General features: G+C 58.6%; 1 protein-coding gene and 1 long non-coding RNA gene across 4 annotated transcripts; one reads left to right on the top strand and one right to left on the bottom strand.

The window, feature by feature from the left end:
• Positions 1-167: 167 nt before the first annotated feature.
• Positions 168-26,027, top strand: Lasp1 (LIM and SH3 protein 1). Of its 3 annotated transcripts, none has more exons than XM_063251466.1 (7): positions 168-400; positions 5,913-6,007; positions 13,168-13,252; positions 18,218-18,325; positions 22,109-22,256; positions 22,434-22,540; positions 23,816-26,027. In XM_063251466.1, the coding sequence occupies exons 1-7, from the start codon at positions 332-334 to the stop codon at positions 23,987-23,989; spliced, it is 786 nt and encodes a 261-aa protein (XP_063107536.1). In that variant the 5' UTR covers positions 168-331; the 3' UTR covers positions 23,990-26,027. The 3 variants fall into 3 exon arrangements, with proteins under 3 accessions (XP_063107536.1, XP_063107537.1, XP_013005047.3); XM_063251467.1 differs by lacking the exon at positions 168-400 and adding an exon at positions 513-537; XM_013149593.3 differs by lacking the exon at positions 168-400 and adding an exon at positions 1,042-1,065.
• LOC134476550 (uncharacterized) lies at positions 25,868-27,561 on the bottom strand. Its single transcript, XR_010048326.1, has 2 exons — positions 26,236-27,561; positions 25,868-26,105 (listed from the first exon to the last, which is right to left on the bottom strand). It is a non-coding gene; the product is annotated as an uncharacterized LOC134476550 (long non-coding RNA).
• Positions 27,562-27,984: the final 423 nt, after the last annotated feature.

Here is a 27,984-nt window from a genome sequence, read left to right on the forward strand (position 1 = left end):
CCGCGCGTCCCGGGGGTGCTGCGCGCCGCCGCTGGCAGCACTGGGGTCTCGGCCCCCCTGCCCTGAGCCGCCTGCTCAGCCCGCGCCGGCGGGGAGCGCGCCGCGCCGCGCCGCGCACCACCCCCGCTCGTGCCCGAGGCGCGCCCCCGCCGCGCGGCCCCTCCTCCTCCCGTGTTTATTAGGGGAAGGAGGCGGAGGCGGAGGCCAGTTCCCCAGCTCCAGCCGCCGCGTCTGCACTGTTGCAGCCGCGGTTGCCGCCCGCCCGCCAGCCCCGGGTCGCAGAAGGCGCGCGAGCTCGGGCGCCCCCGCCCCAGCCTCTCCAGGAGCCAGCATGAACCCCAACTGCGCCCGGTGCGGCAAGATCGTGTACCCCACGGAGAAGGTGAACTGTCTGGATAAGGTGAGCCCGCACCCCGAGGCGCGTCTAGGCAGTGCGGGAGCCCGGAGCTGGAGGAAGAGGAGGAGGCGAGAGGGGTTGGGTCTGCGCCGCCTCGTCCCTGCGTCCGCGGAGCTGCGCGGAGGGGGCTGCGTCCTGAGGTACGGAGGGACAGACCGGGGTCTGCAAGCTGGGATTTCGGGTGGGAGGCGTGCGCAGCTAGCTCTGCGGGAGGGGGTTCCCCGCGCCCCGGGGCTAGGGGACGGAGTGGCCAGGCCTGGAGTGTATGCGTGTGTGCAGGGGTTCAGGGGTGCAGTCCCGCACCCCGGCAGCGAGGGCGAGCGCGGACGGCCGCTCCCTCTCCCGCGGCCCCGAGCGCCAAGTAGGCGGAAGCGCGGACTGGGGGAGGGGGCGGGGGCGGGGCGCGGCGGGGACGCTAACCGCGGCTAGGCCACCCGGGCTTCCGGGCCCCGAGGCTGGGGCGGGGGCTGTCGGAGGCAATTGCGCGCCGGGTGCTGGGCACCTCTGGCAAGACCCCCCCTTTGGGCCCCCTTGGTGGAGAAGTAATTTAGGGGGACCCACGCATTTTCCCCAAGGCTCCCCAGTTCCCCAACTCGAATTAACAGCCACCTCCCGGGGCTGGGCAGCTCAGTCCGAGCCAGGCGGGGTCTGGGGCTCAGGTTGAGTGGGTGAGTAGGTGGCGCGCGCCTTGTGGGGATCCCCTGAAATTGTGCTCAGCCCGCAGACCCGGCTTGTAGAACAAAGAGCTAACTTTTCAAAGCAGGTTTCTCCAATGGAGGGTGGGGTTGGCTGAGTTCTGGGGAAGCCGAAGGATTGGGGGAGGTGTTGCCAGGGAGGAGTGGGTGGCCTTCTGGAAATGCAGTGTCCCCTGGGGACTCTTAGGACCCCCCCCCCCCGCGCTGGACTCGTTCATCTGGTTGCCATTACACTTTCGGAGGGGTGGTGGCCAGAACTGGGTGTTCGCAGCGCGCTTCGGGGTAGGATCCCATCTTCGTGGAAGCGCGGGGCACCCCGCCTGTGTCTGGGGAGGCCCCCTCCTCATCAACCCTGGTGACCCCCCCCAGGATCCAAGTCCAAACATCCCCTCCTTTCTATCGAAGCTGGCAAGAGTGGAGGGCCTGCGTGAAAGAGGGGCGCATGTTTTGTTCTGGAGAGAGGCTCTTTCACTGGCTTCGTCTCTGTGCCACCCCACCCCCCACTTCCTCCTTGATCTTTGGCCCCTGAGTCAGGGTGAGGGGCGGGGCTGGAAAGGTTCAGAAACACTTCCGAAGTTGCTCTTGGGGAAGGGGGCGGAGGGGATGGAGCTGTTTCGCCAGACCCGATGGGGGAGGAGGAGAAGGGATGGGTGCTGGGATCGCACCAGCCCCCGGAGATGGAGTGGCGACCCCCGGAGGGCTTAGCTTTCCTTGGGTGCGAGCCTGGCTTCTGGAGGAAGGGGATTTGGCCCTTGCGTCTGGAGTCCTGCAGCTCCTCTGTCTGCCTTGGCTGTCTGAGGCAGAGGCAGTATTAAGTGTGCTCTGGGTCTCTGTATTCCCATCTGGTTAAGTGTGATGGCGCCCTTGCCTGGCAGGGAGTGTCGCCTTGGCTGTGCCCGCCCTGCCCTTTTCTGTCCCGCCCCTTGCAAAGACCTTTGATACTGCATGTCACACAGAGCAGGGACCTGAAGGCCACCCTCCCCAACTGTTCTTGACTCTTAGCTGTGTGATTCTTCTTTTTTAAAAAACAAAAACCAGGGTCCTGCTAGGTTATTTAGGCTGGCCTTGAACTCACTATGTAGCCCAGGCTGGCTAGAAACTGGCGATCCTCCTGCCTCAACCTCTCCAGGACTGGGTATACAGGCATGCCTGGCACCCTCCACTTGTGCAACCCTCCCACTTCCAGGAGTGGCGCTAGAAAAACATGTCTTCTCCCTGCTGTCCCCTGACAGGGGTCTGGAATAGCCAGGTGTCAGGCCAGTTCTTTGCCACCCCTTGAGGGCAGGAAGGAGGAGCAGCACAGGTGCTGGAATAGGGAGCAGGTGCCTGGGGGGGGGGCTGGTCTGCCCTTAGGCGTTTTTGCTGCCTGGCTTCTCAAGGCTTCCTGCTTGCAGGCTGATGTGGCCTGGTTCCTGGCAGTCCCTCATGGCCCCTAGCCCAGAAGGAGCTGTGTCCTTGGTCTTTTCTCCTCCCTAGACTTATCTCCTAAAGGGGCAGGTGGGTAGAAGCCTTGTCACCTTTGAAGGCCAGCCTGTGGGACCAGAGTGCTTTGCAAGTGGATAAGTATCTATCCTCTGTGGTTCTAGGAAGTGGTGGAGGGTTTCTAGGATTGGAGTTGGGGGAGGAACAGGGAACTTCAGTCTTTCAAATATTTATTGAGCACTTACTTTGTGCATCTGCTTTGCATCCAGGGCCTTGTGCGGTTAAAAAGTCCTGCCGCACCCCTTTCCCCTGGCTGGCCTGCTGCCCCTGGCTTCTGAGAGCAGGTGGCAACAGTCAGGGAGGGCCTGGTTGGTTCGGTTCCAGCTCCCCTGGAATCACCCAAGAGCTTTGTATATAGTGAGCCCTTAACACCAGTCCAGGATAGGTGAATTTGCACCCAGGGCTCCTGCTCAGCCAGAGCACTTTCACTCCTGTGTATTGCATCAGTGAGGAAAGTGGGCCCCACTAACCTGCTAACTGTGGAACACACACAGCCCTGACATCCCAGCCCTCTGGGAGGCTGAGGCAGGATTAAAAGTTCATTCTCAGTGTGGGCAGTTTACTGACTTAGCAAGACCCCCGTCTCAAAGTGAACAAGAATAGAAAGATTGGGGGAGGAGCTCAGGGTGACCCTGGATTCAATCTCCAATTAAAAAGAGAGAGAGAGAAAGAAACTTGGAATTTGTGGAGATCTAGCAAAGATCTGTGTCCTTTTTTCTTTTGCCTTTTTGAGACAGGATCTTTCTATGCAGTTCAGGCTGACCCTGTGCTTTGTAGACCCAGCCTTTGTAGCCCAGGCTGGTCTTGAACTTGCAACAATTTTTCTGCCTCAGCCTTTTGAGTCCTGGAATAGCAGGTATGCACCACCACACCCAACAGTCTGTGTCTTCTTCATTTTATTTATTTATTTGGATCTTGCTGTGCAGTCCAGTGGTCTAGGTTGGACTCTTTTTTTTTTTTTTTTTTTTAATTTTTTTTTTTTTTTTTTTTGCCTTTTTCCTTTTTATCGGCTGCCTGCTTCCAAGGCAGGTGCTTATGCCGCTGAGCTAAACCTCCAGCCCCCTAGGTTGGACTCTTAAAGCAGTCCTGCCTCAGCCTCCTGAGGACTGGGCTTATAGGGCCGCATCACCACACCTGGCTCCACGATCTGTGCCTTTAAATCAGTGGCCCAGGTGGCAGAGGGAGGGAGCCAAGCTGTTGACTTTGCCAGGGTGGGGCTGGCATTGCCTTTGGAGGAGGGGAAAAAAAAATGAAACCCTGGGCAGCAGGAAGGAGGTGAAGGTCCCATGCTCCAAGCCCGAGTCTCAGCCACCATAGGTGTGGCCCCAGGCTGCAGGCTTTGTCACCTGAGCTGAGTGTGCCTAGCTCTGAGCCTTACTCTGAAGGGCAGGGCCTTTGAGGCTTCTGACGCCTGGCTTCCCTTTCCCTTTATGAGGCCCTGTTTTCTGCTGAGGGTTTTCTTTTTGGTCTTTTTCGTTTTTATTGGTACCAGGGATGGAACTCATGACTGCCTGCTTGCAAGGCAGGCACTTATGCCCCTGAGCTAAATCCCCAGCCCCAAGGTAGACTGTTCTTCCTGGGGCAGCATCTCCCTGTGACCAGGCCTGGGGCTGTGTGCAGCCTGTGAGCCTGGGCACCAAGGCAAGCAGGGTCGCTTTGCCCTCCTGATTCCTAAGCCCCAGGAATGTTTGCCTGAGATCTTCTCTTTTGAAATGTGGCAATCGTTCTGCCTCAGCCTCCTGAGTGCTAGGATGACTGACTGCGTACTTTGTCACCTCGCCCAGCCTACGGGATTTCTCGCCCAGCCTGCGGGATTTCCTGGATATTGTTGGAGGTGGGAGGTGGGAACAGCCTCACAGCCTGGCCAGTTCTAGCCTCCCCTGTCCCCCCCCCCCCCACACACACACAGTGGTTTTAGCTCCACTTTCTGGGTGTGAGGATGGAGCTGTTGCTGCCCTGCTGGCCCTGAGTGCACTGTTGCCATTTTGCTGCTCCTGAGTCCACCATGGTCCCCAGTCCCAGCCTGAGGGGACTCTGGGGCATTGAAGGGTGAGCTGTCCTCTCTTGCCCTGCACCCCAGCCTGCTCAGTAGCCTGGGTCCCTGTGTCTCTGCCGCCGGTGGGCCTGGAGGGGGCATCTCTCCTTCACGTGGCTCTGGCTCTGGAGGTCCCCGGGACAGAGCTCTCCCACGTCTGTGCAAAGTGGGTCATGGTCTGGATTCCGAGAATGTTTTTCCTGGCGGCCCCTTCGGGGCTAGGGGAGGCGGGGCCCTGAGGTTCCTCTCAGGCAGAGTCTGCCAGACTGAGGGGCAGCTGTGCAGGGGCCCCTCGTGCCAGGGAGGGGGCTGTCGCTTTGTGGGCCTGGGAAGCAGGGACCCCATCCCACTTTAGCTTTGCTTGTGCACCGTGGGGAGTGGAGCAGATGGCAGTTGGGGTGCTGGGGTCCTGAGGTTCCTTTGAGGGGGGCGCAAGGAGCTCAGACCCCCATCCTTTCCGGCTTTGCAGCTGATTCCCTGCAGGGTGGGGTCTCCTGTCTCTTTTAAGACATTGCATCCTGAGATTTCCCTTTGGGGTCTCCTGAACAGGGAAGTGTGTTACAGAGCAGAGACACCCTGAAATTAGCCTGGTGGCCCCTAGTCACAGTGGGTCATGGGTGTTGAATCCCAGTCCCTGGGCCTCCCTGAGGTTCCTGGTCCCTCAAGGCCTCCGACTGGCTCAGGGCAGGGACCAGGAGAGCCATGTCTGTCAGAGGTGGCAGCTTCCGGGCTGACTTGATATCTCCTTTGCATGAATCTGCCAGGGCAGTCTAGCTTCTCTCAGGAGTGGGGTCCCCCTCACCTTCTCCACTGTGCCTCTCCCCCAGACCCATCCCTGCCGCCTGCACCCAGGACCTGACACTGGAACTTGCTTGCTGCTACCAGGGAGCTGCCCAAGGTCACCCAGCTGTGACCGATGTCCCCGGGGGTGTAGGAGGGAGGATTTGCAGCCCCAGGGGTGCATGGTTTGCAGTACAGGACACTCACTCCTGGTCAGGGCTCTTGTCGGGAGGAGGAGGCGGCTAGAGCATGGGACTAGGGTGCATGGGGCCGGTGCCTCCCCATCCCAGGTCCCATGGGGTGGGGAGCTGCCCCTTCCTGCCCAGCAACCCTGAGCGCCCCTCTGCATGAGCTATGAGGCCTGCAGCCACCTGGAGAGCTCTCCCCGCCCCGCCCCGCCCCGCCCCGCCCCGCCCTGCCCTGCCCTGCCCTGCCCTGCCCTGCCCTGCCCTGCCCTGCCTGGCTGCCTGCTGGGGACAAGCTGGTAGCCGTGTCTGAGGGGTGATCCTGTCTCTGCCCGCAGTTCTGGCACAAAGCATGCTTCCATTGCGAGACCTGCAAGATGACGCTGAACATGAAGAACTACAAGGGCTATGAGAAGAAACCCTACTGTAACGCGTGAGTCCAGGCCTGCGTGGCGGGGCGGGGGGGGGGGGGTGTTGGGCGAGGTGTGTGTCAGGGCTGGGCCAGCACCTGCTCTCTCTCCTCCTTCCTTCCTTCCCCTCTGAGAACCCCAACGGGACCCTGCTGGTACTTGGATGCCCTGCCCTGTGTCACAACCATGCATGTCCTCAAACAGCTGGGTGCAGCAAGGGCTCTTCCTGTCTTCTCCTTACCAAGGAGGAAACTGAAGTTTCTGGGAAGGGACTCGTGAAGATCGCTGGGCTGGCTGGGCATGTACCCCGTGGTCACTGGGGGCCGAGGCCTGTGGGAGACCTCACGGCCTGCAGTTGGGCTGGGGCTGCCACACCACTTGCAAAGGGGGCAGGATCGGTATTCAATGAACTGGGGTCTGATTTGACTCTAGCTTTTTGCTTTCCCTTGGGAACAGGGGAAAGGGTGGTGACAGGAGGGGGACAGTTCCTTGCAAGCCCAGGCCTGGGAGTATTAGATTAATTCTCAGACAAGAGGCCCTTAGGAGCCAGGCTTCAGCAGGAAGGGAACCTTGGGGCTTATCCAAGAGGAGTTGGGACCTTAGGTTCCTCTGAGGAGCTGTCACTCATGTGGTCACTCCCAGTGTCCTTCTGTACCTGGGCCTTACCCCTTGAGGGCTTGGAATGACCATCACCCATTTACTGTCCACCTCCTGCTGCGCTGGGCCCACCTCTGCCAGCCACTGGGCGAGCTGCTTCGGGGAAGAGTTCAGGCCCAAGAGGTGCATGAGCAACGTCCTAGCTGAAGGGCTGGGCCTGGGCAGGTGTCCTGGGTGGAGAGAGGGCCGAGCCTCACTCAGGCTGCTGCTCCAGCTCCAGCTCCAGTTCCAGCTCCAGCTGCCCCTGGCTCTGTTACCCCAAGCTCCTCCCAGCCCCTAGGGAAATGGGACATTCTTCAAATTCTTATGGGCTCATACAAGTCTTGATTCTCTGCCACTTCTGCCCTCCTTTGGGGACCTGGGTGGGGTTCAGAGAAGCTGAACCTCCCTTAACCCATTGGCTGCTGGACGTAGATGCTTCGGAACAGGAGCAGAGGCTGCAGGAGCCCCGGCATGGCTTCCTGTGGCTTCCTGGGACTCCAAGGCCCACAACGCAGGGAGCACCAGGAGCTGGAGGCCTTCCTGTTTCCCTGTGCTTCTCGGTTTGGCTTGGCACCACAGGCCCAGCTCTGTCTCACTGGTCTTCCGGGCAGCCCAGAAGCAGCAAGTAGGGGTGCAGGGGCTACAGGTCCATTTCCTGGTGTCTGTCCAGCCAGAGAAGCAGTGTGACCCCTTCTGCTTTCCTCTTCAGCTGTTTAGCCACACCCAGGTGACCTCTGGCCTCTGGCCCAACTAGGAGGACTTTGGCTGAGAGGTGAGACCTGGGTATCTGTGAGCCAGCTGTGCGGTGGGGCAGCCAGCCAGATGTGGCTGCATCCACGACAAGCCCTCTGCACCTATCTAAGCCTTGGGTTTCTTCCAGTTAGAAGTTCCTGCTGGGTGTGGTGGGTGCATGCCTTTACTCCTAGCATTTTGGAGGCTGAGGCAGGAAGATTTCCCAGAGCTTGAGGCCAGCCTTGGTTCATAGTGAGTGCAAGACCAGCTTGAACTTCATAGCAAGACCCATTCATAAAAAGAAGAAGAAAAGGAAAAAAACACCTGTTACCCAGACACACTGATGTCTGCAGCAAAGTCCCTGCACCAGGAACTTGCTGACCTCCTCTTGGTTTCTTCCTCTTGCTGCACTAGTGGGCATGAACCCAGAGCCCTGTCCATGCTGGGTAAACCCTCAACCACTGAGCCATGCCCTGAATCTTCCTCTCTTAATATTTTCTTTTTTCTTTTCTTTTTTTTTTTTTTTTTCTTTATTTGGGTTTTTTTGGGTGTCCTATGTAATTCAGGCTGGCCTGGAACTCACAGAAATCCTCCTGCCTCAGCCTCCCAAGTGCCCTTCCTGTTTTCTGCCTGTCTCTGGCAGCTCCCCGAATCCTGGCTGTCCAGGTAGAGCTGTCTCGTGTTCCCCTTCTCATGGGCAACACCCCTGTCCCAGGCTGGGCCAATCCCTTTGTGGGTCCCCTAGGTGTGGCAGAGTGCACAGTGAGGGTGTGAGCTTAGCTGGCAGGGCCAATCCCTGAGCCTGAGGCAGCTGGACTGAATATGGAAAGTGACTGGGAGCAGAAAAAGGTGGCTTCTGTGTCTGGGTGTTCAGTGTGTGGTTGGGAAACACTGGTACCCTTGATGATTTGTTTTGTAAAGAAGATTCCAGAACCCCTGGCCAGAGCAGCCTGCTTCCTGGTCTCCTTGCAAATGACTCCCTGCCCAGATCAGGGCTGGGCAGTGCAGGGCTAATGCTCCCTCCATTTTGGATGGGACCAAGACAGGGGAGACAGGGGAGGGTGGTAGACAGGGGAGTCTGCCTTTGGGGTGCCAGGGGCTGGGTACTGGCCAAAAGAAGCACTCAGTTCCAGCTTTTGTTTCACCATTGATTGAAGATGGTGGGGTTCACCCAGCAGTTTACTTGAGATGTGGGGTGCGGGGCTTAGATGTCCCTGATAGTGGGGTGTTGGAGTTGGCGCTGGATTGCTGTGTAGTCCGAGCTGGCCTTGAAATCCCTGTGACCCAGACCTGCCTCAGCCTCCTGAGCTCCAGTGTGACCGGCGTGTACCGTGCTCACCCTGCCTGCTCTCTTTGCAGCGCTGCAGTCCAGAGGGCTGGCGAGCTCTTCCTGCAGTCCACCCTTGATCTTGGACTGCGCCTGCCTTTCCCCGCTCTGGTCGCACAATGGTTTCTTGTTGCTTCCTGTCTCCAGCATTTTACCCTTAGGCCCAGGGGGGACAGGAGGGGACAGGAGGCTGAGAAAGTGGGGTAGGGAGTCCTCCTGCCTGTGCTGGGCAGCCTTCCCAGCAGGGGCTTTGGGATCAACAGCTCTGACCAGAGGCAGCAGGAAGTCAGGCCTATTTTTCTGGTGCTGCTTTTTTTTTTTTTCTTCTTCTTTTCGGGAATCGAGAGGCTACTTGTTTTGTTGCTTTGGTTGATGTATTTTTGTTCCTCCTGAAACACAAAGCTGTGGTTTTTGAAGGGGTCTGGGGCTGGGAGGGTGAGGTCCTTGCAGGAAGGAGAGCTGGACTGTGAGGATCCCTGTTCTGTCCTCCTCTGCTAGAGTGGAGCTGGTGGTGGAGAGTGACACTGCCCTTATCACCTGGGCCCCCTTGTCGCCTCTCAGCATCTTCCCTGCCCTCGAGGGCTTCAGAGCAGGAAGGTGACTCAGAGGTCCTCAGGGTGACCCCTCTCCTGGGATGGAAGCTGCTTGCTTGTCACCATAGGTCACTGGCTATCTCATGAGGATCCTTATGGAATTTTGTTGTGGTTGTGTTTTTGAGACAGGTTCTCACTAGGTAGCTCAGGCTGACCTTGAGCTCTTAGAAATCCGCCTGCCTCAGCTTCCTGAATGCTGGGATTATAAATGCACATCAGCATACTCAGCCAATAACACTGAAGGCTGATGGTGAATTTCGGGGTAGCGTTCGACCCAGGACAGGGCTACTTTGTGGCTGTGCTGTGTCCTGAAGGCCAGGCTGCTGCCCACATCTTCCTGACCACCAGACTTACCTGGTTGTGGCATCATGAATGCCAAATCCTTTCCCCTGTCCCCAGGCTTCCTGACCTAGTGGGCTGTTCCTGCCTGCAGGGGAGGTGGGGCCCTGTCCAGGCTGTGGTAGGGCAGGTTTCCAGCTGGGATGAGGCTTCCTGTGTCTGTCTCAGAGCCCACAGTGGTGCACGTGCGTGCACACACGTACACACACACCCTCTGTCCAGCCTGGAATCTGAGAGTAACAGTTGCAGGCAGTATGTTGTTCACCCCTGACCGAGGCGCCCTGTGGCTCCCAAGCCACTGTTTCTGGAAGGAGGGAGCTGGGTCAGACAGCTGAGCTGCTTCGGAGCCAGTCCTGTGGGTGGGAGGAGGGGCAGCGCTGCAGCCCTTCTACAGAGTTGGCCTGTGTCCTTGTCAGGTGTGATTGGGCTCCTGCTCGGTCCTCCTGGTGGGGCCCTGTGGGCTTCTCCTTGGTCTAGGTCGCCTGTGCTGTCAGCGGCTTATCCCCTGCCCCCACCCATACCCACAGATCTCTCTCGCGCTCTCTCTCTCTCTCTCTCTCTCTCCCCTCCCTCTCTCTCTCCCTCTCTCTCAGCTCTTGCCTGGAGCTGAGGATGCGGTTGCCATGGGAACCTGAAGCCAGTGAGCTGGGGAGGAGAGGCAGGGCAGGGGGCTGGGGACTGACCCAGGGAGGTGGGGGAGGTGGGGGGAGTGGCCCCTGCAGGGGGAGGTTGGAAGTCCCCCGGAGCTGCTCTTTAATGTGGTTAATCTGCTGCCAGATTAAAATCCCTCTCCTCCCCCTGACAAATTAAACCAGCTGAAGTCTAGGCTGGTTACAGCCCACCCCTCCTTTTCGCTGTAGGATTAGTGTTCTGCTTCTGGGGGATTGACATTGGGGACAGTGGTGGCCCCTAAGAGAGGATGGAGCATCTGCAGGCTCCATCCCGAGCTACAGGAGAAAGGAGGGACGTGGCTTGGGTGCGGGGGTGCATAATGGGTTGCCTGGTGCCCACAGAGGGCACATCTGTAGGTTCACAGTCCTCAGTGTGGGGATAGCACAGGGTGGCAGGAGCTGTGTGCAGGGGAGAAGGTGTGATTGCCAGCTGTGCACACATCTGGCTGTCCCCTGGCCACCGGAGCTGACTCTCTGATTTAACCCTGTGCATACCTGCAAATGTGAAATTCAGCAGACCCAACGTCAGCAGATGGCTCCCCTAGACTAGTGCTTGGGGAGCCCTCTTCCCCACCCCTCACCCTCCCGCCCCCCTTCCTCTACCACTTCCGCTTACGCTGTCGCTTTTGATGCTACCTCATTCTCAGAATTAACCGTGCTCCTCTGACTCAGAGCTGTCTCTTCTGCCCTGTGGATCCCGATCTGGAGGTGCTTAGAGGGAAATGTGTCCTTACCACATCCCGCCCTGATCTGGGGGGTGTCGTCCCTGAAGCCCTCTCTCCTGTGACCTCAGGACGGCCAGTTTTGCCAGAGATCTTGTCCCTCTCTATCCTCTGCTGCCCCGGGTGCTCAGGGACTTTGAACGTGCTTCTGAGCTATGGGTGGCCCTGGCCACGTGGAGCAGGACCTGAATGGGGGTTGGATCCCTACCTTCTGTCTGTGTTCATTTGTCCACTGGCCGTTTCTGTTGCCAGAGTGGGCACCTGTGTTTGCCTTTCTCCTCCTTCCCTTGATCTGTAGGGAGAGCTGCTCATAGGGCCAGCATGGGTGGCCAGGACAGTAAGCCTGGTCTAGGGTCACACAGTGAGTCACTTTGTGCAGTGTCGTTCTAGCCATGACCTCATTGACTGGGTCATCCGCCCCCAAGTCCTTCCCTTAAATGTGCAGCTCAGAGAGAAACTGTGTTTAAGCCAGGTATGGTGACGCATGCCTGTTATCCCGGGAGGCTGAGGCAGGAGGATCTTTGCAAGTTCAAGACCAGCCTGGGCTACAAAGTGAGCTCAAGGCCAGCTTGAACTGCATAGTGAGACCCTGTCTCAAAAAGACAAAGGGGGAAAAACAAAGAAAGAAGCCATGTTGGTAGGTAGCCAACGGTGGTCCCAGCAGCCGGAGAAAACAGGCCAGGTTTGGTGAGATCACAGGCAGGCGGCAGCCCATGGCTGATTCCCCAGCTGGTCAGGCCTGGATAGAGGTCCCGAGAGGCCATCGTCTCTCTTACTGGGCTCTGCAGTGGTTACAGTTGTCGTGGGCATGGTCACCCAGATCTAAGAATGCCCAGGCCTGGCTTGGGGCGACCCCCTGACCAGTCCCTAAAATAGTTGTGTCCATGTGGCCGCTGTTCCATGACATTGTGGTTGTGCTGACCACCATGACTCCAGGCTGGTTTGCTGCAGGATCTCAAGGGGAGACATAGGAGACACAAGTGCTGGCCCAGCCTCAAGGCCCAGTGTGACCTTCATGTATTTGAGAAGTACTTCCTGGACACAGCCGCGTTTGATGCTTGGGGTGAATCAATGGACCATAGCTGTGTCTGGTCTCAAGGCAGTGTTGGAGAGACAAGACCATGACACCAGTGACAAGGGCCAGCTGCAGTCTCCTCCCCTGCGAAGTGACAGGGCTGTCCTTCAGGGATACCCTGGCTCCTGCCTCCTCCGAGCCAGCTCTGTCCGGGGCCCGGGACCCTGGGCCGTCGTGCGTCCGCCTGGTGTGCGAGGCTCCAAGGAAACTGTGCAGTGCAAATCTTGGTCCTACCTTGGCTCCTGCTGGCTTCTCTTTCTGTCAAATGGGGATAGTGACCGCCCTAGTCACTGAGAGGACTGCAAGGGTTTGGTGAACCCAGGCTGGCGCCAGGCAGAGGTTGACTGTCGGTGTGGTCTCCTGCAGGGCACTTTTCTGACCTCCAGTTGCTTTTGCTCCCCACCCTCTAATTAAGCCAGGTCTTGGGGTGTAGCCAGTAGTAGCACTGCCTCAAGTCTGTGAGGGGCCCTGGGTTCGAGTCCCAGCACCGCAGAAAACCCTGTCAAATCCAAGGACAACTGAAATGCCACCACTATGGTTTCTGCAACTTCTCTAGCTCCACCTCCTCCGGGATTCCACCATGAATGTCCCATTTCCCTCTGTCTCGTGTCCTTGCCCTTGCTAGCACAGTTGGGCCCCATTTCTGGTGATATTTGAGGCAGGACCTCCTGTGTAGTCCAGGCTGCCCTCAGGCCCACCAGCCCCCAGCCTCAGCCTCCACAGGGCTAGGATTCCCAGCTGGTGCCACCACACCTGGCTTCCACTTCCCGTCTGGGCCCCAGGCCCAGCCCATGCTTTCCCACCCTGCCAAGGGCATCCAGGGTCATGCAGCCCCTTGGAGCTCTTGTAGAGAGGCTGCAGAGCATAGATAATCCCAGACACGGAAATCAGAAACACTGAGCGACTGGTGGCCTCCCTGGGCCTCAGGACAGCTACTGGGCCTGTGGCCTTCCTGGTACAGCTGACCCAGTGTGAGGTGAACTGTCCTAAGTGTAGGGACAGGCAGTGGCCGCAGGGTCCTGGGGCTGCCCAAGGTGAAGCAGAATTGGCTGCCGGAGTGACAAGTCCTCTGTTTTGTCCCACAGACACTACCCCAAGCAGTCCTTCACCATGGTGGCCGACACCCCGGAAAACCTTCGCCTCAAGCAGCAGAGTGAGCTTCAGAGCCAGGTAGGGAAGGTGTGGGTGGACCGGGCAGCAGGGCTGCTTCCCTTGTGGTCAGCCTCGGCACTGAGGCACTGCAATCCTGCTTCGTCCCCGCCCCCACATCTTGCCTCACACTTCCTGGCCTCTGTGCGGCCAAGCCGGGCCCTGCTTCCTGGAGAGGTGTGTGTTGGATTGTCTCTGGCCCGGCCCCCTCCCCCCCAAATAAAAGCCTGGCTCCTCCAGGAAGTGGCTCTGCTTAGACCTATCCACTGGTCTGAGACTGCACGCCCTCTTCCCATAGCAACCCCAGATCTTCTCTAACCTTGGAGGGCAGGTGCACAGGGGTCTGGCTTTCCTGAGCCCCGTGGTGTGGGGAGGGTGCATCCTGGTTAAGAGAGCCTGAGCAAGAAGCCAGTGGTCTGCCTAGTTGAGGTGGCGCACGCCTGTTATCATAGTACTCCGGAGGCTGAGGCAGAAGGATCTCAAGTTCCAGCTCAGCGTGGGCAATTTAATGACTTGCTACTTTGTGAGATCCTGTCCCAAAATAAAAAATAGAAGCTGCATGTGGTGGCATACAGCTGTGATCCCAGTACCCTGGAAGCTTAGGCAGGCGAATTGCAATGTGTTTGAGGCCCGCCTGGCCTACATAGTGAGTTCAAGGCCAGTTTGAATTGCAAAGTGAGACCCTGCCTATCTCAAAAAAATTAAGTAAATATAGCCCTGAATTCAATCTCTAGTACCAGAAGGAGAAGGAGAGATCAGGGCAGGGCCAGTAAGATCAGGTTGCAGCACAGGTGAGCCCAGTGTTAAGACTGTAATCCTGGGGCTCCTCGCTCCCCACTCTGGGCTCCCTAAACCCTCCACTGCATGGAAGGAACAGGTGGCACTCATGTTTTGAGGTTGGCTCCATGCAGGGACAGGTCCCTTCCGGCCTCCCATCTGAGCTATGGTGGCCCTGACGCTGCTAGCCCGGAAGTGTTTCCCTCTTCCTCCCCTTTGGCAGTGGGGGAAACCTGTCCCTTCCATGTCCCAGCTTGGGGACTGAGGCTGGCAGGGCTGGGGCTTTGCCTGGTGACACAGTGAGGGCTCTGGTCTTTTGATCCCAGGTGTGGGCGGTAACCTAAACTCAGGCAGACCAGGTCCCCGGGAGAGGCAGGGGAATGGGCGTCCGAGGAGGCCAAGGGTGTCCGTGTAGAAGTGTCTCTGACATCAGTCACTTACCCTTCATGGCCCTCTGGGGAAGAGGCTTTTATCCTGCTGCACGGATGGGGACACTGAGCGTGGGAGAAGCTGCTTGCTGGTCTGCTGGACATGGCCAGCATGGGCACCCAGCAGGTGCCAGGGGTTATGAGGATGCAGATTCCCAGGCCCCCGTGGGGCTCCGGGTGTGGCCCAGGACCTGCATTTTGAGCCCCAGTGGTTCTGAAGTGGGCAGGAGGGAGCCAGGCCAGGCAGGGTGGAGAGGGCAGGACCCTGTCGCTCCTCCTGCCAACTGTGTGATCTGAGGCCCCTCCTGGCTCCCTCTTTCTCCTCTGCCCACAATGGCTGCTCTCTGAGGCTGGGGGGCCTGTGGCCGGGGCAGGGACAGGTCCTGGTTCCTGTGGCCCTGTGTGGTGGTGGTGGTGGAGCTGGGCTGGCAGGAAAGGAAGTGGGAGCCGCCTTGTGCCCCACGCCTGCGCCACCACAGCCCTCTCCATCCCTGCCCGGGAAGCTGCCTGTGCTATTTCTACTGCATTTGTCTTCCTGTTGCTATATCGGTCCCCAAAGTAGCACTTTAGGTGTCTGGGACACCTGTGGTTTTCCCTGGGAGGAGGACACCGCAGAACTGTCGCGCTCTATCCTGCAGACAAGCGGCTGTGAGCTCCTGCCCTCCACCCCCAGGCTGAGGGGACCAGCGGGGCTGAGTGGGCTGAGCTGGGCCAGGCAGTTGTCTCAGGAAGGTCTCTCTCGTTTCTGCTTTATGGGCACCTGCTGGCCCTGCAGGAGAGAGGGCACCCTCAGTGCCTTGAGCACCGTGCCCTTTGGTCTTGTGGCCTGCAGGGCAGGCAGCACGGCAGGCTAAATGTCACTCAGCTGCATGATGACCTCGGCCGGGTGACTGAATTGTCCTGTGCCACCGTGCTTTGTGTGTGAGTTGTGGTTACTGTACTAAGGTGGCCCTCTGGGGGCACCTGGCTGCACCTGGCATGAGCCAGCACCCATAAATGCCCCTTTAATGTTCTTGAAGGGACAGGGAATGGACACAGAGACTTTTAACCCTGTTTCCAGCCCTGGTCTTTCTCATTAGCTCTGTGCTGCCTCTGCATGGTGCTAACTCAAAAAACGTTTGCTTTTTTTTTTTTGTTTTTGGTCTTTTTGAGACAAGGTCTCTCTGTACAGTTCAGGCTGGCCTGGAACTCACTGTGTAACTCAGGATGGTTTAGAACTCTTAACAATCCTCCTGCCTCAGCCTCCTGAGTGCCAGGATTCCAGGCATGCGCTGCCACCCCCGGCTGTCATTTGCCTTTCAGATAGAAGGGGGCAGGTTACTTGGTGTGGCCCTGGCTCTAGGTAGAAATGGCTAGTGCTGTGCTTTGCCCAGTCCGATTAAGTGACCTTCTCTTCATCTTCTGGGCAGGGAGGGGCATTGAACCCAGGGCTCCTGCCCAGTGCAACACTTTTTAAACACTAGATCCTCAGAGCAGTTTTCCAAACCACGCTGCCCTGTTTGCTTGTAGCCATTGAACAGGACAGTGCTGACGACCTACACACCAAAAGCAGAATTTCACAGCCAAGGCCGAGAGGGCGGCAGTAGCCCCAGTTGATAGGCCGGCCCCGCCCTGGGCGTTTCCAGGGTGGGAGGCTGGCCAAAGCCCTGGGGTAGCGACTTCCTGCCAAAGTGCTGAGTGGTGCTCTGCCCCCACAGACATCTGGGTTGAGTGACCGAGCCCCAGTGATCTGTCCAGCAGTGGGCAGGCATTGCCACTTGGGCAATGGGGATCACCTTGTGGGGAACTCAGGCCACCCCTGCATGCTCTGGGCCTTGCCCTGGCTGCCTGCCACCCCTTGCGGCCTTGGAAGCCTCTTGAGTTTTTCCCACTTGCCTTTCTGGGTATAGCATAAGGGTGCTTGCTTAGTAATGGCCACCAGCTCCAGGGCAAGGGACTTTCTTGTTTTGAGATGGTATCTAGCCAGACATAGCCCAGGCTGGCCTCGAAGTCATGCAATCCTCCTGCCTCAGCCTCCTGGGTGCTGGGATTACAGTGGGTGCCACCACGCCCAGTTTAGAGTGGGAGGCATTGAGAGGTCAGCTCACCGTTCTCCATAGGCCATCTGGAGAGGGGAAGTGGCTTGCTCGGTGTCACACTGCAGTGACCCAGCGCGCCCACCCTCTCAGGCCTGCATTCAGAGTGAAATGAATCCCTCTTCCTGGCCAGGAGGGAGGCAGCTGGGGCCTGGGAACCAGCTGATGTCACTTCGTTGCCATGGCGATGGTTCCCCCTGGATGAGGGCCTGACCCTAGCAAAGCCAGGAAACAGAGGAGGGAGTGGGCCTGGCACTGGATCAGCTCTGCCTGCCGGGGACAGGGCTTTCATAGCCTCCTTCCCTCACTGGGTGTGGCCCTATGGAGCCCGGTCTGTGTCAGGGCCTAATGCCTGGTCCTTGGTGTCCCCATTGTATATATGCGGCGCCTAAGCCTTGAGGCTGTGACCCAAGGTCTGCAGCAAGTAGGAAACTCAGGTGGGCCCTGTGCCCTGCTCCTCAGACTTCCCGTCTTATGGGAACTGAGCCACACCCCCAGCACAGGCTTTTTTTTTTTTTTGAGACAAGATCTTTCCAAGCCGGGTTCGAATTTGTGACCCTCCTGCCTCAGCTTCCTGATAGCTAGGATCACAGCCTATGCCACATGCAGGGAATTGTGTAGACTCTCACAGGTGTGGCTTATGCTGGAGTCAGGTCAGGTCAGGGTGCAGAGTGGGGCCTGGGGGCCGAGGAGCTCCCTGGCTGGGAACAGCCTGGGCCTGTCATCCCGGATGCACCGGGGCCTCGTGTCCTGGGCTGACCTGACTCAGGACAGCAGCCCCAAGAGGAAGCACAGGCAGCTGCTGGCCTGGAACAGCTGGCTTCCGAGGTGGCTGGAGAACCTCTGGAAGGCACCCAGCCCCCCTGCCGTTCTCAGAGGCCCAGGGAGGTGGAGCTGGCCCTCACTTCTCTCCCTGCAGCTTGGGGTCTCACGCTTGAGTTGTCCATAGGATTCTCAGGCAATTGGGCGGCTGGGCAGCAGGTTGGTAGATCCCCATCTTGGCCCCTCTGTCCCCTGTCCTCACCCACTTAGCCCTCCCCTCTCCTCCCCTTCCTTCCGGTGGCAATGGCCTTGGAAGCCAGTCTGGCTCCAGGAAGCCTGGGCCCTCAAAGGCTCGTTGATCAGCCTTTGCTTCGGCCCCGTCCCACTGCCCTTCCGGGCACTGACTTTGTCTTTTGGCGCGTTCTTCCCTCAGCTGCTCCCTAGAAACCCCCACGTGCTCGGTGTGCAGCGCCACCCCAGTCCTGGTGGGGTGGACCTCTGCCTTGGGCTTCCGCTTGAGGGTCCTGTGAGACAGGTGTCGGGCTGCTGTGCTTCTCGTCCTGGGACTCTGGGCATTGACTGTGAGGCAGTGTGACTTCGTATGGGGGACTCTGCCTCTGGGTAGCTCAGTTTTCTTCTCTGTGAAATGGGGCCAGTGTTGTGCGTGTGCAAATGACATCACTCCTAGGAACATGACACCGTGCTGGGCGAGTGTGAAGGGTTTATTTTGTTGTTTTGAGCCAGGGTCTCATGATGTAGCCCAAGCTAACTTGGAACTTGCAGCGATCCTCCTGCCTCAGCCTCCTGAGTGCTGGGATTACATTCTTGTCCCATAGTGCCTGGCAGTGCCGGACACTTCCCTCCAAGAAATTTATCCTCTGGTGGGTTCCTGTGCCCAGGGCGTCTTTCCCTCACCCCTGACCCTGGTCCCTCTTCTTCCCCAGGTGCGCTACAAGGAAGAGTTCGAGAAGAATAAGGGCAAAGGCTTCAGCGTGGTGGCGGACACCCCCGAGCTCCAGAGAATCAAGAAGACCCAGGACCAGATCAGCAACGTGAGCCCCCGCCCCTGCTACCCAGCTTGAGAGGGCAGGGCAGGGTCGAGGCTGCCTGGCATCTGTTGGCTGTGCAGGGTGGAATCAGTGCCCTTCTTGCTCTCCAGACCCCGATACCCACTGCCCTGGGTGCTGCCGACATGTTGGGGGTTTCCGCCTGGCCGCCTCCCTCCCTGAGTGCTTCCTTCCTGTGTAACAGCCCAATGGCTTCACCACACCCCAGGCCCAGTGCTCCCGTGTGGGTGGCTGTGACTCGAGGTCCCCACAGACGCAAGGGACAGAGACAGCAACCTGGCTGGCTCTGGGCGACTGGGCATGTGGGAGAGGGCGCTGCTGCCTGCAGAGGGGGCCGCCATGTGCTCATCGGCTTGGGCTGAGGGCTGGGGTGGCTTCCAGCCCCAGTGCTGCAAAGAAAGAAGCTTCCAGATGAGCACGAGGGCCCGGGGGCGAGCTTTGTGGCAGGGCCATCCCTGCTTCCCTCCCCCTCCCTGGGTAGGAGCTATTGCTGTCTGGGGCATTGGAGCTGCAGAGCTCACAGGGGCTAGGCGTCCACACCAATGGCAGTGAGGTGACCATTACAGCAGCGACTGCAGGCCATGCCACGCCCAGCTGGGCATCCTGGGTGATCTTGGGGCTGGAAGGCCGTGTCTCCAAGCACACAGCCAAGTCTGTCTGTGGCACCAAGCAGCAGCCAGGGACTCATGGAAAACACTCAGGTCACTGTGGTGCCCTTTGCTGTCCTTGAGTCAGAAGTCCCCAGCTGGCCATGTCCCCGGGGCCTGAGGGAACTCAGACTGTACTCAGAACTGGCTGAAGCTGGACCTGGTAGCTCAGCTATAATCTCAGCACGTAGGAGGCTGAGGCAAGAGGATTGCCGTGAGTTTGAAGTCAGGTTGAATCACATAGCAAACCTCTCAGAAAATTAAAAACACATATACTGCTACTATAACTACTACTATAACAGTAAAGGGTTCGGGCCATAGCTCAGTGGCAGAACTAGCATGTGCGAGGCCCTGGGTTCAGTTTCCAGAGCCACACATAGGGCTGGCGGCCGCCTTTCTGGACATGGGTTAGGGTGCTTGAGATTCTGCCCAGTGTCCGGTGCCCCGAGCAACCTTGCTGCAGGTTTGCCAGTTTGCCTGTTTTTTGGTTTTGGTTTTTTTTTTTTTGTCTTTTTCCTTTTTATAGGTACCAGGGATCGAACTCACGACTGCCTGCTTTCAAGGCAGGCGCTTATGCCGCTGAGCTAAATCCCCAGCCCCTGGTTTTGGTTTTTTAAGGCAGGGTTTCACTGTGGTTCAGGCTGGCCTTGAACTCATGGGGTCCTCCTGCCTCAGCCTCCTGGGTGCTGGGATGACAGGAGAACGCCATCACGCCCACCAGAGTTTTGTGTTTTAAAAGTAATGGACTGTGAGTCTCCAGAGGGCAGTGTCCCATGGTGGGTGACATCCCATGGTGGGTGACAGCATGTGTCTGTGCTGTCCCGCTGCACCCCCTCAAGCCTTGCTCTCCCCAGGGCCTTGCTGAGAAAGACCAAATCCACAGTGCCTGAGCTAGGAGGCGGTGTAGAGCACAGCCTGGAGTGGGGATGCAGCTTGGTGGCACAGCGCCTACCTGGCAGGTGTGAGGTCCTGAGTTCAATTCCTGGTCCCCCCCTCCCCAGAAACGCATGACCTGTGCCTGTGAGCTGGTACTCTGCCCCCGCCTGAGCACTGACCCCTTGGCTCGCGTGGCCCCCATAGCTTGGCCGTGTGGCGGGTGAGTCCCGCTCTTCTTTCCACCACAGTCAGAAGCAGAGGCGTCAGAGGAGGAGCATCAGTGTCACCCAGTCACCCTAGAGCCCTGGCCTGGATGGATTGGCTGGGCAGGGAGAATCCTCGATGCGTCCTTAGGATGCAGGGTGTACAAGGCAGCCTGGGCCCTGGCCACCCCCTTGCAGGGCTCCCAGAAGATTGCAGCTCAGGGCCCTTTTCTGTTGTTTTTTGCTTTTTGTGACAGGGTCCTTGCTATGTAGTACAGGCTGGTCTGCAACTCACAGCATTCCTCCTGCCTCAGCCTCCTGAGTGCTGCTGGGATGGCTGGCATACACTGCCAAGCAAATCTGCTCACATCCACGCTTTCCAGGGCTGGCAGGTGTCCGGGGTCACCTTGGGAGTAGGTGACAGCATGGTCTCATGGAGGCCTACTAGGGCAAGGCGCTCTCCTAAAGCCCTGAGAGGCAGTGGCTGGGTTCTGGCCCCTGGGGTGAGGCATGGGCGGTCCACAGGGAAGGATGAGTCTGCAGGGCATGAGGGGCAGTGCCAGGCCTTGGCCCCTCAGTCACTCGGGCCTCAGCCTGAAGGCACTGTTCCTAGGCTTCCCTGCCGCCCCTCATCCAGAGCCGCGCTCAGCCCAAGCACAGGACATCTGTCCCTGCTGCCACCTCTGGGTACACTTAGGGCTCAGGCCAGACCCTGTCGCTGTCCCTCTGCTCTGTCCCATGCTCCTGCCCCCTCTTGGCCTTGGCCTTTTCGTTAATAAAGTAAACAAGCCAGAGCCCTTGCCCACCCCAGGACAGAGGAGGGAGGAGGGGTCCTGGGACCAGCACCTTAAGCCTGCCTGTGACACCTCCTAAGTCGGGACTGAGATCTCGCTCAGTTTTTGTCTGCCCCAGGCTGGCTGCGTCTGTCAGGGTGGGCTCAGCTGATCTGGCCCCCAGGGAAGGGACAGAGAAAGGATGAGCACTGACCGGTGCCCCTAAAGGACCCACTCTCCTCCTGCCCCTGTGCCCCTGGCTCTGTGTTCAGCTGGCCCCTTCCTTCCCTCCAGGAAACAGTAGGCCGGGCCTGCGTCCTTCCCTGTGTCCTTCCCTGTCCGCCGATCGCTGTGTTCTAGGGAAGCGCAGGGTGGGGATCGGGAAGTGATGGGGCCCCAGCCAGTGGGCAGTGGGCAGGGCTGGCAGCTTCCTCCGCCTCCTCAAGCCAGTGGCCACCCTGAGGGCCCCCTGGGGAAGCCATTCAGCCTGTCTGTCTGTCCTACACCCTCCTCCGCTACTCCCTCCCTCCTCCCTACTCTGCTGGGGGTGGTGGTGCGTGTGGACGTCTGTGCCTTGAAGCTACAGGGAAGGAATCTTGGGGCTCCCACGTCTCATTTATCTCATGCTTGTGTTGTTTGTGGCCAGCCTGAGTTCAAGGCTCACCTGAGCCACATACATAGAAAGCAAACCCCAAAACAAAGAGGTCTGCAATCATCTCCTGGCAGAGGGCTCAGGCACAGGCAGATCCTGAGCAGCCTGGGACCCAAATGCTTGGCTCCAGCTAAGCTTGCAGCCTGGTGCCATAGCCATGGTTGGGGTGAGGAGGGAGGCAGGGATACCCCAATTCCTGCTGTGGGCTTACGCAAATGACGGCTGACCTCAGGGCCCTGTGATGGCTGTCATCCCTCCCGCTACATTGGGGATGAGGGTTGGGGACTGAAGCAGAGCCACATAGCAGGGTCCTTGGAGTCCCTTGCACCCCGAGAGCCTCCTTTTATTTTATTTTTTGCAGTCCGGGGATTACCCATTTCTTGTTTCTGGACAGAGTCTCGGTAAATTGCCAGGGCTGGGCACAAACTTGGAATACTCCTACCTCAGCCTCTAGAATAGTAGCCTCCATCTCAGGCTCTGTAGTTTTTTTTTTTGTACTGAGACTTGAACTCAGGACCTCATGCTTGCCAGGCATAACCCAGGGTCTTGAGAGGCCACAGGAGGGTCTTGGCTGCTCTGCTGTGGAATGGATCTTGACTCAGCCTCCTGCCCTGCAGATAAAGTACCACGAGGAGTTCGAGAAGAGCCGCATGGGCCCCAGCGGCGGCGAAGGTGTGGAGCCTGACCGCAGGGACGCACAGGACAGCGGCACCTACAGGCGGCCCCCAGAGCAGCAGCCCCACCACATCCCGACCAGTGCCCCCGGTGGGTGTGGGGGCCATACAGCCCCTGCGGGGCGGGGGTGGGGTGGGATGGTCCCCTGACATGGACGTATGTGTACGGGTGACTGGGACTGAGTGGGGGGTGGGCAACCTTGGCATGACACTGGCCTTGTGGGGAGCTTGGCATATTGTGAACCCTGAACCCCCCTGTTCCCTCCAGTTTACCAGCAGCCGCAGCCACAGCAGCAGCAGCAGCAGGTGACCCCGTCCTACGTGGCCCCTGTGGCCCCCGGCTCTGTACAGCGCAGCACCCCAGGCGGGGGTGGGGTGAGTGGGGGAGGGCTCGGTCGGGTGGGAGGAGAGGGGGTTTGGAGTACACCTCCTGTGACTCCGCTCCAGGATACCCCAGTCTGTGTGGGGAGCAGGTCTGGGCCTCACAAGTTGGCAGAACTAGTCCTGGGGACTGCGACCTTGGGATCAGTCCCTGCTCTGATACCAGGGCCACACAGGCCCCTTTCTGTGTGGGCTCTTCCTGGGTTTTCTTTCCTTTTCTTTTCTTTCTTTCTTTCTTTATTTTTTTTATCATTTTGAGTTAGGGTCTGGCTATGCAGCTCAGGCTGGCCTTGAGCTCACTTTGTAGCAGGGTTGGTGTTGAATTTGCAAGGATCCTCCTGCCTCAGCCTCCCAAGTGCTGGGATGACAAGCATGTAGCATCCCCAGGGCCTTTGCACTGAGTGATGGTCATCTCCCTTTTGAGATGTGAACTTGCAATCTTCCTGCCTCAGCCTCCCAGTGTGGGGATCACAGGCATGTGCTGCCATGCCTGGCTCCCTTTCTCTACCTTCAAGTTTCTTTGCTTGCTGGCACCCTGGGGGCTTCTGAAGAGTGGCACCCTTGGTCCTGGGACCCTGGGAATTTGGCCAGGTTGGGACTCAGCAGCCCCAGCAGGAGTAGCTAAGCCACCACTGTGCCAGGGTAGGAGAGGACAGGTCCTGGGGGGGGTGAGCAGCTGCCATTAGCGGCCCCAGGGATTCCTGCTCTGGACACACACAGTGCTATACAGGTGCTGGGGACAGGCTGAGGGTCCAGGTGACCTCCAGCTCCTCGGCAGCTGTTCCTCTGCCCCAGCATCAGGCCCTGAAGGGTAACCAGTAGCAGCAGGGTCAAAGTATGACATTTACTGGGCGTGGTGGTACATGCCTGCAATCCCAGCACCCGGGAGGCTGAGACAGGAGGATCTCGAGTTCAAGGCCAGCCTGCACTACATAGTAAGATCTTGTCTGAGAAAACAAAACAAAAGAAAACTGATGCTTGCAACCATCCCCGTAGCAGCAAACAGAGCACGAGAGATATTTAAACATGGCCTGGCGTCCCTGCTGAGGCCGGTGGAGCGGGTTATGCCCTCAACATTTCTGTCCCCCATCTGACCCTTAGAGGACTCACGTTCTTTCCCCAAAAGTTAAGCCTGGAGACCTGAGCAGGTTCACAGCTGAGCCCAGCTCTGGAGCCCACGAGCATCACTTAGAGGCCAACTGGGACCAGACTCGGTCCCCAGCACCACATGGGGCCCTGTGTGACTATCCCGTCCCCCCGTCCCTCCAGAAGCGGTACCGGGCCGTGTATGACTACAGTGCTGCCGACGAGGACGAGGTCTCCTTCCAGGACGGGGACACCATCGTCAACGTGCAGCAGATCGACGATGGCTGGATGTATGGGACCGTGGAGCGCACGGGTGACACGGGGATGCTGCCAGCCAACTACGTGGAGGCCATCTGAGCCCCTGTGCCCCCGGCCCTCCGCGCAGCCAGTCTGCGTCCCCTGGCGGGGTCCGCTGTGTCCTCGTGTGCTCTTCTGTCTTCTAAGGTCTGCACTGCCCTGTGTGTCCCCACCTCCTCCAGCTGCTTTGGCCTCATTCTGCCGCTCGAGGGCGCCCTCTCTGGCCAGTTCCCCTCCACCCACCTCTTGGTTTTCTCTCTGGATGAAAGCAGGGCTGGGACTGTGCCACCTGAGATTGAGATGGCCTCTGCTGTCCTGGGCCCCCAGGTGCTCTCTGTGCATTCCTGGTGGGGACCCCAGGTGGGCAGCCCCTCCCTTTGTCCCCAAGGGGCTGCTGACGAGCCAGGGCGCACCCTCCCTGCTCTCCACCACCCTGGGCCATGGGAAGGTGGGGTGTCTGCCCCAGGGTGCACTGGTGCCCCCAGGTGTCTTCCTGCTGCCCTGGAGAGTTGCCCGGCTGCCTTGGGAGGGGGACAGAGAGCTCCAGGTCAAGTCTTAGGGGCAGCTGCAGGAAGGCTGGGGGTTGTGCTACCCCCACAGCCTTGTCCTCCCACCCGTCCCCAATCCTGGGGGACTCCTCTGACCTCTTCTCCCAACCCCTCCCCTGCCCAGTGCCACGAGGACCCAGACATGTCAGGAGCCACCAGGGACCTGAGTGTCTCCAAGATGTCATGGGGGGCAGAGTCAGTGGTGCCCCTCTGTAGGCACCGGGCAGGGAGAAGGCCATCCTGGCCATAGGTGTGTCCTCTTCCTGGCCCAGAAGGACCCGAGTCACCCATGCTGGTGGCACCTTGGACCAACCCTACCCCCACCCCACCCTTCCAGCCTCCTATGTAGCAAAGTGGGGCCCAGGCTCCCCCCCCCCAACCTGGAAGCAGGTTTCTGGAGAGGCGGGAGGATGGTGCTACCCTGAGTCTTCTCTGCACCTGGGCCGGGACACTCATGGCCTGGCTTCGTTCATCTCGAGTCCCCTGAGTCCCACCACAGCTGGCACATGGTGCTGGGGACCCCATGCAGGCCCCCTCATGCTCAGCCTTCCCCACCCCTGCAGGCCTATATCCCAAGGTGAGCAGCTGGTGTCACCCTGGGGCTCTGCATGGGGGTGGGGTTTGCTCACTGATTTGGGAAAAGTCACCCGAGTTTGAGGAAACCATCTTGCTCCTGGCTCCTAGCCCATGTTGGGGCAGGGGCCGTCATTTTAGGCAGTTTTGGGGGACAAAGGGGAAATGCTGATCCATTCCATTTCGTCTTGATCTCAAAGCACAACGTGGATTTGGGGACCAGAGGTCCTAGACACAGGACTTGGGGTAGGGGTGGAGACACTGCCCTTCCGAAGGACCAGAGGGGCTGGCGAATTCCAGCCTTCCCCTCCTCGTCAAGAGGAGCAGCTGCCCTGTTTCCTGCCCTAAGAAGGGGACGTGTGCGCCCGCAAATAGAGGGACCGTCACTGGCTGGTGCTGAGGGATCCAGGGCCCTTCCTGGAACCGTCCACCCTGGGCATGGAATCGCAGGCTGGGCAGAGCCCTGGTCTCTGGGACGGAGCTCTGTGAGCCACTCGTCACATGGCCAAAGAGGCCTGGAGCTAGAATGTGACCATGACTTTCGGGACTAATCCCCCGTGGTGACACCCGTGGGCTCTTCCCCACGGCGTCTCCTGGTTTCCCCGCTCACATCCCTCCAGGGAGAACTTAGCGCTTCGTTTCTGCCTTTCTTTTACATCATGCACTTTTGGGCCTTCTTTCCCTTTTTTTTTTAATAGCTGGAAAAAAAAAAGCCCCTCCCCACGAGCCTGTATTTAAAAAGAAACCAGTGACCCTGTGAGATTCGCCTCTGTCCAGGCATTTCATCTGTGTGTGTGTGTGCAGCGTCCGCCTGTCCTCCATGGGGTTGTCCTCTTCCCGGTCTGTCTGGTCCCCTCCCTCGTGGGCTTGTGCCCCAAGTCTGGTCTTTCAGGCCTGTTAGGATTTTGAACATTTGACTTGAACCACAAGTGAATCTTTCTCCTGGTGATTCAAATAAAAGCCTAATTTTTACCTGCGGACTTGGTTTCCTCAGTGGCTCTGGGTGCTGCTGTGGGGTGTTTTCTGTCCTCTTGGGAACCTGGGCTTGTCACCCCCTGGAGGCCCACAGAGAGAGAAGCCAGTTTAGAAGCAAGGGGACTGGTACCTCTGCCCCAGCCCCATCCGCTCCTTCCTGAGAACCTGTCTTCTCCCCAGACCAGGTCAGGACTCTGTCACCATCCCTACCTGCCCCACCGGGTAACACAGAGGTGACTGGTGCTCCCCAAGCTTGAAAGCTTCCTTAGCCGTAAGCTGCCTGCGCGGTGACCAGTATGTTTCACAGGTGGCAGCTGAGGTCATCTGTGGCTCCCTGTCACCTGTCCATGGCTGAGAGAACTGTCCCTGTCCTTGCCCCTGCGGGTGGAGGGCAGGAGCTCTGTGTGTTTAGGGGATGAAGTGACAGGGCCTAGGTCAGCCCTTAATCTGGCACCCAAGGCTACCTTGGCAATGTGACCTTTGCATTTTGTTCGGGAGGCAGAGTGTCACTGTGCAGTCCAGGCTGACCTTAAATTCACTGTGTAGTCCAGGTGGACCTTGAACTCTGGCAATCCTCCTGCTTCAGCCTCCCGAGTGCTTCCTCTCACCATGCATAACATTATCCTGCCATCTCCCTCACAGCCCCATGATGGAAGTGGCTGCTTCAGCTCGGTCGAAGTAGCAAGCCTTGGCCCAGTGTGACTGTCATGCTCTCTGGGGTCACTGACCGACGCACTCCTCGTGCCACCCTCTAGGAGTCACCTGTGCTTTGCATGGCTCCAGGTGTCCACAGCCCATGACAGCCCCGGCAAGGATGGTGGTGGTGCTGGGACCCCAGCCCCTAGGCCCACTGCCTTGGGAAGGGACATTTCTTCTCCATCTCTCTGGTCTCTGCTGCATGCAAGGGGCAGAGAGAAGGGGCTTCCTTGAGCTGAGCTGAGAATGCCAGGGAGGGAGAACTGGGGTGGCACAGACCCTACCCACCCAGAGGAACCCCCAGGAGCTGGCTGCCTGCTATGCCCCGGGAAGAGGGACACTTGGCACCCTGCCTCTTGAGGCCTCCTTCTGAGGGCTGGAAGAGGTAGAGGCCTTTGGAGGACATCGGTGCCAGTGCCACCTCCACCCACTGTCCCAGAGCTTCAATCTGTGCCTCCTAGGGACACTTGGGCCAGTGGAAGGAGTTCCCCACCTGCTTTGGGAAGTGGCCTGGGCTCCTAAGGCCCAGCTTGGCGGCAGGGACATGGGGGTTTTCTGCTGTAGTAAGCCAGGCTCATGCTCTTTGGAGTCTCCATGTGGTGGGACACAGCTGCACTGAGAAGGCTGAGACAGGAGGATCGCCGGAATTCAGTGCCTACCTGAACTACATAGCAAGACCCTGTCTCAAAAACAAAACAAGTGGCTGGGGATTTAGCTCAGCTGCATAAGTGCCTGCCTTGAAAAGCAAGCAGTCGTGAGTTCAATCCCCGGTACCAATAAAAAGGAAAAAGACCAAAAAAAGGAAAAAAAAAAAAGAAAAGCAGGCAGTCGTAAGTTCGATCCCTGGTACCGATAAAAAGGAAAAGGACAAAAAAAAAAAAAAAAAAAAAAAAAGAAACAGCTGTTTGGGGGTGAGGCCAGACCTCAGAAGTGCCAGGGAAATGTAATAGGGAATAATCAAAAGGTATAAAAGGCACAAGCCGCGAAGGACATCACCGAGTCTTGAAGAGACATTAGTTGGTTTTCCCTCAAAAGAGACCGCTTGGATCTGTGCTCCAGACGCTCGGTGCCCTGGGACCGGATGGGAGTCAGTGTGCTGAGCTGGATCCAGCTAAGCTGCAAAGCATTAGGGGAGGCCCCTGCATGCACGGCTCCTGGCAGACAATGCAGCACCCTGCAAACACCGATGCCACCTGCGAGACCATGGCCCCAGTCACCCCGGATACGACCTTCACATTTTGCCAATGGCCCACCCAGCTGCCA

Source organism: Cavia porcellus, unplaced genomic scaffold (assembly GCF_034190915.1).
Source record: "Cavia porcellus strain 051 isolate PalLab524CR breed Dunkin Hartley unplaced genomic scaffold, mCavPor4.1 scaffold_6, whole genome shotgun sequence".
NCBI classification, from domain to species: Eukaryota; Metazoa; Chordata; class Mammalia; order Rodentia; family Caviidae; genus Cavia; species Cavia porcellus.

Bases quoted from the DNA above. Each gene is read 5' to 3' on its own strand.
- Lasp1 (XM_063251466.1), top strand. From the start codon at position 332: ATGAACCCCAACTGCGCCCGGTGCGGCAAGATCGTGTACCCCACGGAG. The intron at 6,008-13,167 runs GTGAGTCCAGGC...TTTGTCCCACAG, and splicing joins AAGAAACCCTACTGTAACGC to ACACTACCCCAAGCAGTCCT. The intron at 22,257-22,433 runs GTGGGTGTGGGG...TGTTCCCTCCAG, and splicing joins CATCCCGACCAGTGCCCCCG to TTTACCAGCAGCCGCAGCCA.